The sequence below is a fragment of the Colossoma macropomum genome, unplaced genomic scaffold (genome assembly GCF_904425465.1).
Source record: "Colossoma macropomum unplaced genomic scaffold, Colossoma_macropomum, whole genome shotgun sequence".
Lineage (NCBI taxonomy): Eukaryota > Metazoa > Chordata > Actinopteri > Characiformes > Serrasalmidae > Colossoma > Colossoma macropomum.
In genome coordinates, this window is record NW_023495280.1 from 2,334,912 (window position 1) to 2,347,742 (window position 12,831).

General features: G+C 37.1%; 1 protein-coding gene across 1 annotated transcript; it reads left to right on the top strand.

Moving 5' to 3' along the window:
* Positions 1-12,831, top strand: LOC118801577 (interferon alpha/beta receptor 2-like). The gene is made up of 6 exons (XM_036561938.1): positions 1-348; positions 4,971-5,146; positions 6,119-6,273; positions 9,135-9,291; positions 11,386-11,501; positions 11,691-12,831. The coding sequence occupies exons 1-6, from the start codon at positions 305-307 to the stop codon at positions 11,697-11,699; spliced, it is 657 nt and encodes a 218-aa protein (XP_036417831.1). The 5' UTR covers positions 1-304; the 3' UTR covers positions 11,700-12,831.

A 12,831-nucleotide genomic window follows, 5' to 3' on the forward strand; every position in this document is an offset into this window, starting at 1 on the left:
AAAGCAACAAAACTTTGGCTTAGTGTTTAAGAGATGTTTCTGAGAGAGAGGCAGTACGTTGGGAAGTTTGTTTAGTGTGTTTTAGGCTCTGGGTGGTTCATGTGGTGCTAGGAGGGACTTGTGGGGAAATGGAAACTTATCTTGCTACAGAAACAGCTCAACCTGAAAAAACTCAACCTGTTGTCATGCACACTTTTAACTCTTGCACAACCTTACCTGAGATTGCTCCAGAGCTTATAGACAGGCCCACAGGTTTACAAACTCCCCAGATGTGGTCAGCCGCGATGGCTCCCTCAGAACACCAATGGATGCTAGTCTGGATACTTTTATTCTTTGTGTTGCACCAAGGTATGGAAATGTTTCACATTTATCTCTGAGCTAAGTTTCTTTTTGTTTTGGGGGGTTGAGTGGGGGTATTCGAGAGCTGTCACTGTTTCATTGGCAGTGGAAGTTGTTTCACACTGCAAAAAATGATATCTTGTAAAGTGAAATGATCTTAAATCTAGTAGATATATCTTTCTCATTTTCAGATTGCTGTCACCTTATTATAAGACTAGTTAACTAGTTAAATTTCTAGACATGTTTTATTGTTTTAGGTGATTTCAATATGTAAAATGATCTCATTGTATTAGAAGATAACTTGTCTTGTTTCAGGCATAAATCTTTAAAAAAGCAAAAATGATCTGCCAATAAAGTAAGATCATTAGATTTCACCTGAAATAACCTATAACAAGTAAAAATGTATGGAAATAAGTTACATGATCTTAAAAAAAGATGAATTAGATACATTGACTAGATTTAAGATCATTTAATTTGACAAGATACCATTTCTTGCAGTGCAAATACAGTTTTAAAGAAAACATTTATTCAGTTTTGTTTGATGTGGATCATGAATTTTATGAGCTTCACAAAGTAATCGTAGCAATAATTTTTTACTTACATAATTGTGGTAAAACCTTCTTTACTTATTACTTCTAATATATCTCTCCAGTGAGCCATTGTGCAATACACATTCTACATATGTGATATGCAAACACTAAGGACTCCATTGAGGAGGTGCAAATCGTTCTTAATATTTCTTTATACAAAAGCTATGCTCAGAATCATCTTCTGAAGAAGCAGTCATCTGAGAATTGCATGCATGCTTATTCATTACTTTCTTTTGTATCTTTTCTGTCTATTGACTTTGTAAACTACAGTGTAAAAAAGGCTCAACCTTAGATCAACCTAAAAAATTACTTTATTATTACATTAACTAGTTTTATTCAACATAAATAAATAAATACTTTGAATTAACGCTTCTTTCAATCAATGTAATTTTGAATAGAGTTGAATATAACATGACGTAATTAAGTTGATCTGATGAGCCATTTTTTACAGTGTAATAATGGGGCCTTGTCCTTTGTTTTTTGTGTATTTTATTATTTAAGACTGCATTATGTAAGTTTTGGGGATTTTTGGAGACCTCTCTGGTGAAAATGTGTAACTGCATGCAGCATGTGGAAGAACATTTATTAGTGTGGTTTGTACTTCTGACCCCTTCCCGAGTGGACCAATCTGATGATTGAAAAAAATTCAAACAGAGCTCAGTCAAAACGTGGTGAAGGATATGTATCCCTACTATACACTGTAAAAAATGGTTTGTCAGTTTAACCTAAAAAAATTACTTCATGTGGTAACAAGCAACTGAACTAGTTTTATTCAACTCAAAAAATTGCTTTGAATGAAAGAATTGTTCATTAAAAGTATTTATTTAGCTTGAATAAAGCTATTTAATTTACTTGTTACCACATGAAGTATCCGTGTGAAGTTAATATGTAAAGACAATGCAACATGATGTGAAAAACTCCCAGCCTGATGCCTCTGACTTTAAAATGATTAATTCAGGCTTTATGGAGCGACTCACAGCAGTGCACACTCAACATATTTTAGCCTGTATATATTCATTTGCAGGATTTAATATAGTGGGAAAAAAACATTAAATGTAAAAATACAAATATAAGCTGCACGTGGGAAGTATTTGAGTTGACCTACCAGTATTATTTTACTGTTCTGTTTTTTGTTTTTTTGTTTGTTTGTTTGTTTGTTTTATTTCCTCCTCCAGTGTACTGCCTGCTCCCAGCTCCACAAAACGTCACCATTGTCTCCTTTAATTTGGAGCACAAGCTAATTTGGAGCCCTGGCCCTGGAACCCCCACCTTCGCCCGTTTCAGGGTGCAGAGCTATCATAAGAAGTAGGTTAAGAATTTCATGTTACATAGCACAACTGGACCTGAGCTGCCCCATGAACTGAGTGGAGAAAAGCTAGTCTGGGTTTAGCCTTAAACTGAACCAGCTATAGCTTGCAACCTAGCGAGCCACACTGGGATACACTGGTGGAACCTGGCGAGTTGTAGCATAGATCAGCATGGCTGCTCCCTAGCAAAACCAGCATATGTTGTGCTTTGGATGCTGGTATGCTGGTCAACCAATATGACCAAGCTGAATGACCAGCAAAACCAGCACCAGACCAGCATAAACCAGATTGGACCAGTATGGAATTTGTGCTGCTCAATACTGTTTTTTTCAGCAGCACGATGAAATAAAACTGAACATATCTGGGACAACAAACATTACGTTAACAGTTTCAAGTTCTATGAAGCAAGTCGAGCACAGTTGGGGACAGTTTCTTTCTGTTTTATCGAAAAGCCTACTGTTCCATGATGACAGACTTTAGACAGAGTATAATTTTAGTAGTTTAGTCGTTATAAAAAATAAGTCACAGCGTAGCATTGAAAATGATTCTGGAAACTAGCAGAAACCAGTTAATGCTGTCCAGCCAACTAACATTAGCTAAAAGTTACTTCACACTAACTGTTTAGCTAACTGGTTAGACATTAACTAGACTAATACTAAGAAGATTTAAATTTTATTTCACTTTCATTGAAAATGTTTATGTTCACCTTTAGAAATGTACCCATTCCCAAAAGTAGTGGGGGTGCAGGTACTCCGCTTGCTTTATTGTTCAGCCACCTATGCTGTGAACGGGATCATACCTATGTTCCCGGGGCTCTATGTTCCCTATGTTAAGCTCTTTAAAAATTGTAAATCAATATGATACATTAAGGGAGCCTATGAAAGGTTTCTCAAGGTCATGGTGAACATCATGGTGGCATCTAAGGTCATACAGGGAACAACAAGAAGCTAGGCTAGCCTCAGTCAGCTAATTAGCAAGCAAAGCAAATTTTGTAATTCAAACAATTTTTTGAGTCAGAGTGTAGAAAAAATTGAAAATTGAAAATTTGCTTTGTCTGATTTAAGTGTGGTGCACTGTCCTTCTTTTATAGATGAGAGCAGCATATCTGTGTACTTGGCCCTTGCATAATACCCTGCCCCTTTTTGGGTAAAAGCAGCCCCTCTAATTTGACTGGTGGTAAATACAAATTCCAAGGTCTTTGACAATTTGATAACATAAATAAGAATACCCTGCTGATTTATAGCTATTGTGAGCCCTGGTGGCCAGAGGTGTCATGTCCTGACATATACAACTACCTTATTGAATCTCCAGGTAATGTATTCTGTCAAACACTCTTTTTCTCAGCAAGACCCTTTATTTTGTCTGTCCAATGTGACTTTGCTGTAAAGTTAACATATCATTAACAGCAAGCTAACTAGCACCCTGCAACTATAAGGTAGGCTATAACATAAACAGTAATAAATTTGGGAAGAAAAGAAAATCATAAACTGTCTTTTTTTTAATGTTAGTCGTGCAATATGCGACACAGCAGCTTTTAGGCATGGTGGCACCAATATTTCTAGTTTGGCACCAGCACTCTGACCATGTTTGTTTTCACCCAAAAGGGGGCGTGGTTGTTCGGACTACAGGCAACTGACATATGCCTGCTCTCATCAATTGTTGTTGCTAGCTGTATAGCCCTTAGTTTGCTATCTAGCAAGTTAGCAGAGTAAAGTAACAAAATTGAGATGTGGTGTAATGGAGAATTGAGGGCCAGTTGACAAAAGCATGTTAAAAGCATTGTTGAAATAGAGGCAGATGTTGTCATTGAAGATGTGCTCAAAGATTCAATTGTTAGCATGAATGCCAACTTTGGTAATGTTTTGTAAAGTGCAATGAGAGTATACAGGGTGATTCAAAAAGATTTATCCAATTTCAAAGCACCATGTTTTTACAACCATGAGGTGCCCAGGAACCAATCACATACCAATTCAAAGAGGGGGTCATAGAGTTTCTGACGGTCACCGGAAGATGGCTCCCTTCAGTCTGCGAGGTGATGGTGACCCCTGAGCAGAAAGCGTTTTGCGTTCAACGGCAGTGATCCTGCGTTCATCGGCAGTGAACCTCCAACAGCTCAGCGCATTCGTTGTTGGTTCCACAACACTGGATGCACTCCGAAATCGCATTGAAAGAGCCGTGAGTACAGTGACACCCTACATGCTCTATCAAGTATGGGATGAATTTGACTATCGCACTGATGTTGTCTGTACAGCTGTAGGAGGTCATATTGAGCTCTTGTAAAATTACATAATACGTTTTATGCTCACTTAAACCATTTACAATTTACTGCATTGTTGTGTAATGATTTGTGAAATAAACAATTTTGAAATCAGATGAATCTTTTTGAATCACCTTTGGAATTTGGAAGCAGTGTGCACATATATACAATTTTTTGACCCAACAACAGAATTTGCATTATTTTTAATATACAAGTTGAGAGAATATGATTGAGATAACAGAGCTATTTCCTGTGAAAATTTCAATGGGGGAATACTGGACCATGGGAACATAAGACTCTTTTCAAAATGATAAAGAGGGAACACTGGGCCTGAGGAACACTAAGCCCTGAAAACATACAGATGGTTCCTAGAAATTTTGATGAGAAAATTAAGAACATGAGACCTTGAGACCTGATTTTTAAATGATTTTGACAGTTAACTGTGGACCTCCATGTCTGTCTTCACCCTTCCCACAGGAAGAAACCCTGGGTGTCTCTTTTGAACTGCTCTGATTTGAGCACAGGGGAGTCATGTGACTTAACAACCTATTTCAACAACGCACACTGCTATTATTTGGCCCGAGTTCAAGCGTTCGTTCCAGACCAGGAATCTAACTGGACCAGTTCGAAACTGTTTTACCCCATGCTGGACAGTAAGAAATCTCTTCCTTTCTCTATTTTACTCTTCCTCCACCCACCAATACACCTGACACAAGAAATCAGCTTCTCCGCAGGCCTTGAGTCAGGAGGTGATATCCAACAAAAACATGTGGACCCGTTAAAGGGTGTCAACATTTCTGCACAGGTCAAGATAAAAAAGTCATTCTGAGTGGTTTAGTGTGAAATGGTTGATTGCAGAGACTCTTTACAGTGATGGTGAAAGGAACCGAGGTTTGTAATGTCTCTAATACAAAAATTAAATTTGCCTCGAGGGTGTCATGTACCTTGTAGCTGGAGAAGTGCCTGGATCTCACCGTCTCTTCTTTGCATGGACTTTACTGAAAAATTTAGATAGCCTAGCTATGTTCTTCCATACACATGCTCAAGCAATGATGAAATAGCTAAGAGACCAGAAAAAATTGAGCTGTTTTTATTAATCAAATAATGACTGGAACAGGAATTAGTAGAATAAAACAAAGACATGATTCTCTTTACAAAAAAAAAAAAAAGACCATTTTGAAAGTGATTCTGTGAAGAAACATGCTTTATGATGCCAATATACAAACTCAATAGGCCTCTCTAATCACCCAGGATTGGTCAGTTAGTCGTGCCCAGAATCAGAACCAAACAGGGTGAGGCAGCATTCAGTCATTATACTGCCAACTGCTGCAACAAACCCCCAGATGCTGCAACAAACCCCCAGATGTTGCACTTCATATCTACACTATTATATTTCTTTTAATGCCTTAATTTATTCCGTATTTTATTTTATCTTTAGCACTTTAATTTTAATTTTTTGTAACAATTTTTGCAAATGCCTTTCTGAGGTGCTAGACATCATAAGCTTTATTATTTAATATTATTTAATGCTTTTATTTCTGTGTTTTTGTTTATACTATTGCTATGCATGAAAAGTGCTACACAAATAAACTTGCCTTTTACTGACCTTTCCTCTCTTTATCCAGCAATTCTGGGTGCTCCAGTGGTGGAGCTCACAGGCTGTGGAAACTGCTTGCTCCTGCAGCTCAGTCCTCCAGCCAGCAGGGGGCACCGCAGACAGCTGGAATTCTTCTTTAGTGACTACGTTGTTAATGTCTCCAGGACTAGAGACAAGGCACAAGTGAGTCTGGGGATGTTCTTTCTCCACTTAACTTTTTTTGCAGACATGTTTCACTTGTTCTACATAATATATACACACACACACACACACACACATAGCTACGCTTCTATTACCAGGTTTGCGGATAAACTGTATTATATATATATATATATATATATATATGTAATACAGTTTATCCGCAAACCTGGTAATAGAAGTATATGTAATAATGTATGTATATATATACACACACACACATAGCTACGTTCCTTGAAATGAACAATCAAACCAGAAATTTGACATGCAAATTTCAGGAGGACGAGGGCGAGAAAAGCAAGGTAATAGTTTCCTCTTTCTTCTCTCTACTATATAAATGTGAAGAAAATAAATGTCTTCTGCTTGTAAACAGCCTCCGTTGTTTCATAAGATATGGGGATTTCTACTGGGTGCCGTCATATTCACATACACAGATGGGTTTGTGGTTGCTAGGTAGCGCATCTCGCACAAAGGTACGCTTGCACAAGCATTCGCAGAAAATGTGTTTTCTTTCAGGCAAAGCTTTTCAAGTTTTCGTGCAAAGATGAAGTGACACACAGATTTGTCTAAACTGTGGCTTCCATTTGAGAGTGGCACATTAAAACAAAGAGGGAGAAAAATTTACAAAGAGCAATAGTTCCCCGTCTAGGCAAAGTTACTCTGAATACAGATATACACCCATCCGCCACTTCATTAAAATCACCTCTTTGTGTCTACACTCATTCTCCATTTTATCAGCTCCACTTACCATATAGGTACACTTTGTATTTCTACAATTACCGACCGTAGTCCATCTGTTTCTCTGCATACTTTGTTAGCCCCCTTTCACCCTGTTCTTCAATGGCCAGGACCCCCACAGAACAACCACAGTGTGTGTTGCACTGGTACAAGTGGATCAGACACAGCAGTGCTGCTAGAGTTTTTATACTCCTCACTGTCCACTCCTACCTTGTTGGTCCACCTTATAGATGTAAGGTGACAATAGCTCTTTATATTTCTTACAACAAGCAAAATTATCTGCCAATATAGTGAGATCATTTTAAATCACCTAAAACAAGTACAAAATGTCCAGAAATAAAATAAATATATTTTAAAATAAGGTTACAATACTCTCAAAGAGGAGAAATTAGATATATCGACTAAATTTGAGATAATTTCACTTAAAAAAATGCAATGTTTTTCACGGTGCCCAGGGGCTGATAACTTGATTATCCAGGCCTGAGCATGGCCAGTCACCAGCAAACATCAGCAACATTGTTCTTCGAATTTCATGATGAATGGTCCAGTAGAAATGCTTCACAATTCCTTAAGGTCTAAATTAACTTACTTAAAAAAATCTTTCTCCTGCATGTTTGCATTTTGGAGATATGAGGTTTTGTTCCAACAGTGACGATGTGTTGTTTTTTGGATACCTGGTAATTTAATCTTGTGAAAGTATTCCATTGGCAGAAAAATGTACTTGTTTTAAGCATTACTTTTTAAAACAAGTACTGCCATTAACTGAATAAGACACTTTCACTATATAAAATTATTTAAAACAAGTCAAAACAACTAGAAAAAAATGTAATAATCTTATTATATTCCTGCAATGATCTCATAATGAGACTTTACCAATATTGACTAGATTTAAGATGTTTTCACTTACCAAAATATTTTTTGCAGTGCAGGTACTGTGTGAAATGAGACTTTGTGGTTGGGAGTGGACATGGGAGTGGACAGTAAAGGTGGTATATGCATCTTTGTATGTCTCTGAAATTTGTTAAAAAGAATTATCGACGTTAATTTGAAGCATGCAGTCACAATAACAGTATGACAGGAATGATAGTTGTCCACACCCTGCTATGCAGTTCCAAAAATATGTAAACATGTAAACAATAGATTTTCTTTCTGCAGAACAAAGCTGTATGCAAACACGGGCGGCACGGTGGGTAGCGTTATCGCCTCATAACAAGAAGCCAGGGTTCTTTCTGAGTTTGCATGTTCTCCCCGTGTCTGCGTGGGTTTCCTCCAGGTGCACCGGTTTCCTCCCACAGTTCAAAGACATACAGTCAGGCCAATTGGTGCTAAATTGCCCCTAGGTATGAATGTGTGTGTGATTGTGAGAGAGAACGTATATGTCTGTCTGTCTGCCGTGTAATGGACTGGTGACCTGTCCAGGGTGTATCCTACCTTCTGGCCAATGACAGCTGGGATAGGCTCCAGCTCCCCCTGTGACCCAGAAGGATAAGTGGTTTAGAAAATGTGTGCGTGTATGTGTGTGCTTGCAAACACAGATGTGGAATGGATTGGAAGAAAATCTGTTCCACGTCTTTCAGGGAACACTGAGTGAGAAATGTGTAATTACAACTTGATTTTATTATTGACAATTTTTAATGGTTAAAGGAATATATATTATGTTAAGAGATAAAAAGACAAAACTGTTGGCAAAGTAATGTGTCATAAATAGACCTGTCTGCTGTATGTTGCGTATGTTAGCTTCACTCTTAAAAAAGATGGTTCTTCAAGGGTTCTATAATAAAAGCAATGATTCTGTTCAGAACCATGAGTTCTGCACAGAACCATTTCATGCTTAAATGGTTCTTTGAATGGTGAAATCATTCTTCAGATAGATGGAAAATGTATTATATATATATATAGAACCTTTTTGAAAATGGATCTATATAGCACCAAAAAGGGTTCTTCTTCGAGAAGACTTGACTTCATAACAGATACAATAGCAATAGCAATACAATAGCAGAACCCTTTTTTGGTGCTATGTAGAACCAGAGTGTAGCTCTGGGTCAGATTATAAGTTATCTAAATTATGCAAAACTTCCACAGCAGAGTTAAACCCTCCTCTTTCTCAGTTTGTTATAAGGGCATCCTCTGGAAAGAATCTTATCAATTACCTAGAACTTGGGGTGGAGTACTGCATCACAGTCCTTCCAGTAACAAACCTGAATAACGCTGTTGTTCCCTCTGGACCTCACTGTACCTACACCAGCCCAGCGCCAGTCAACACAGGTACACATTAGGTCACTGGAACAGCATCAGTGACACATATCTCATGACAACCTTAATATTACAGCCTGTTAAAATGTGAAAGAACCTGAAACATGCTGTCACTTGCTTATTAGCCCAAATATGGACCATTCCTCCAAATTACTGCGGTCCCACAGTAAAAAACAACAAAAAAAAACTACAAATATTTCCAAAAAAAGTTGGGATGCTGTGCAGAATGTAAATAAAAAACAGAATGCAGTGATGTGCAAATTATTTAAACTCTATATTTAATAGAATATAGTACAAAGACAACATATCAAATGTTGAAACTAAGAAACTATTGTTTTTTTTTTTTTTAAATATATGCCCAATTTGAATTTCATGTCAGCAATAAAGTTAAAAAATAAAGGGACAGCATCAACAAAAAATATGGAACATCTTACAAGTAATTAGGTTAATTGATGACAGGTCAGTAACATGATTGGATATAAAAAGAGCATCCTTCAGAAGATTAGGAGGGGATCATCACTCTGTGAAAGACTGCGCAGGCATATAGTGTAACAATTCAAGAATATTTTACATTTCATGTAAAATAGGCAAGAAATTTAGAATTTCACCATCTTTGGTTCATAATATCATTAAAAAATTCAGAGAATCCTGATAAACCTCTGCATACAAGTGACAAGGCCGAAAACTAATATTGGGTGGCCATGATCTTCCAGCCCTCAGGTGGCACTGCATTAAAAACAGTCACGGTTCTGTAGTGGAAATCACTGCATGGGCTCAGTTACAGTTCTGAAAACCACTGCCTTTGAACACAGTTCGTCGCTGCATCCACAAATGCAAGTTAAAACTGTACTATACAAAGAAGATACCATATATAAACAATCAAAGTACATGAACAAGCGAGGGTCAAAAGCCTGAGTCCAAAAAGTCCAAAGTCCAAAGGAGAATCCAGAAGAGTAAACAAGGGACAAAAATGATCAAATAACACGGGAAGCATAAACAGGAAAACCACTCGATATGCAAAAGACAAGTCTAACAGCACTTTACATCTGATATGAACATATATATATATATATATATATATATATATATATATATATACAAACAGATAATGAGCACAGGTGAAAACAGTTAGGATCTGTATAGCTGGTTATGATTGGTTGGTGTAAGCCTTGTGACTGTGATCTTGGGTAGTGTGACAATTGATGATTAAAAATGAAACATTAAATGTAGCCTAGGCAAAAGTTATGCACTGGGTGAAACTCAGATTCCACCCTTTAATTAATTTAATTTTCAGTCAAAACAGCCATTAAGTACAATCCATACATTTTCAGCATTAGGAAAAAAGGCAGAAAACATATACTGAGCAGAACATTACACAGGAACTTTGACAACTAAATACAATATCATCTGTTTCAGTATTTAATGTGTCCACTTGTTACCTTTATTACAGCTTTTATTCTTTTCAGGAGATTGAAAGGTTCAGTCTGATCAGGCATAGTGTGCTTGTGTGCAGCAATTAATAGCATAGAACTGTTGTTATATTTTAAAGAACTTTTAAATTCGAATTATAGGAGTTTAAAACACCGCCTCATGTAAGCCAATGATGTCTGTGAGCGCGAACAGCCAATGAGCTGCTCCGCTCGCCAACCAGTCAGCACTCATTAGCAGTAATGCTAGTGTCCTCCTATAAATGGGAAAATAGGAAGTGGCCAGGCTCCTCATAAACTGGCTCTGACCATAGCAGCCATCTAGCAACACCCTAGCAACCAGGAGGCCATAGCAAATGCCTAGCAATGCCTTAGCAACCTCCGGGCAATGGGCTAGCAAGATGTTAGCACCTAAAATACCATAGTAACCATTTGTCAACACCTAGGAACTACTTAAGCTACAAAATCCTGCTGCATTTTCTTCAGGAAATGCACTTTTCTGTTCTTTTCTATCCTGTTGTTTTCTATCCTGATGTTATCAAAAATGTCTTCTGAAAAATGAATAGCTTGTACTTGGCTATTTTGACTGGGAATTAAATAAATGAAGGTCTCTTACTTTTGCATAGTATTGTATTTATTACTATAACACTGTATTTTGCTCACTCCCTGTCTCATATAGTGCCTGTGTTTGTGGGTGCACTCTGCACTCTCTTTCTCTTGGTGGCACTGTTCTCTGCAGCCCTGATCTACAGAGGTCAGCTTGGTGTTCTCCACAAGCTGCTACCAAGAACATTGGTATTTAAAAAAAGTTTCTTACTTTAGCACATTGTTGATATTTGGATTATGTTGGTGGAAATAAGAATAGTACATGGAACATCATTCATATCACTTATTTTATTTGCTAACACATTTCCCTCTGACACATTGTATTCTGTTTGTTTGTCTTCTTCTCACTCCTTTTCAATCTCTCTCATCTGTATATAGAGTGCTTAGGTTCTCCACTGGCTTTGATGTTTCCTGGACCCCTGAGTATTGCCAACATCAAAATGCAAATGCTTAATGACCCAGAGAGCTATGACAGCACTTTGCAGGCCAGGTTCTAAAAGTAGAATGTGATGTTCTGGTTTAAGATGTTCTTAAAGAGCCTCTGTGAGACACTTGTAGAACTGGATGTTCTGCTAGCCTGATTGGTGAAGATGCATGTAGATACATGTACACTGCCACTCAAAAGTGTGGGTTCACTGATTTCATTCTTATAAAACCAGTTTCTTTGAAGATATGTGTATAAAATGATTCTACGATAAAACCATTTTCTTACAATTTCAAACAGGCTGCAGGAACCTGTAAAAATTAAGACATTTTCGATGATAAATTGGGCTGTAAATGATTTCATGATAATTGAGAAATCTGTACAGCATTGAGAATGACATTCTAAAGAAACTGATCTGAGCTTCATATTTGAAAACCAAATCTCACTAACATCTATTTATAGTGTTTTTGTGACAACAGTTTCAGTAAACAGAAAAATTATAGCTTATTATTTAAAAACACCAGCATATAATTTTTTACTATGTCCTAACTTCATGTTATTCCCAAAATACTGTAAACTGTGAATAAAGTATTGGTTTTAGTATATTGTTTATAGAATTTGAATGTACGCTGTATAAGTTACTATTGTATAACAATTATTGTTATGAAAAGTGACCCCAAACTTTTGAGCGGTAGCATAGTTTAAGAACATTTGGCTTTCAAACATTTTTACTGAGTCCATGATCGTAGCTGCTACATTAACCCAATATAAGGTACAATTCGTTAGCTTCTGGTGTGAGTTCAATTCTATACTATACTCTTGAAGTATCACTCTTCTAACAATCATTTCTGCATAATTAGGTTGAAATACATCATTCCAGAGGAATTATACTATTCACAGTGCTGGTGATAAGAAGCAGACATCCACCTCTAAAGGCCCCCTCACATAAAGTTATTAGATGAAACGGTTATCAATAAGCTGCCTGATGTCTGAGACATTGTTTTATGACAGTTTTGAGACAATTTTAGCCTTAAAATCCTTTAATGGCGGAGGAATACATGCAGGGTGTTGTGAGGCAATATAATCCCCAAAGAA

What these genes read in the sequence shown, in the direction of transcription:
- LOC118801577 (XM_036561938.1), top strand. Translation starts at nt 305, where the DNA reads ATGGATGCTAGTCTGGATACTTTTATTCTTTGTGTTGCACCAAG. An exon ending in ATTCTTTGTGTTGCACCAAG is followed by an intron (nt 349 to 4,970) that starts GTATGGAAATGT and finishes CCCTTCCCACAG; the next exon opens with GAAGAAACCCTGGGTGTCTC. An exon ending in GTTTTACCCCATGCTGGACA is followed by an intron (nt 5,147 to 6,118) that starts GTAAGAAATCTC and finishes CTCTTTATCCAG; the next exon opens with CAATTCTGGGTGCTCCAGTG.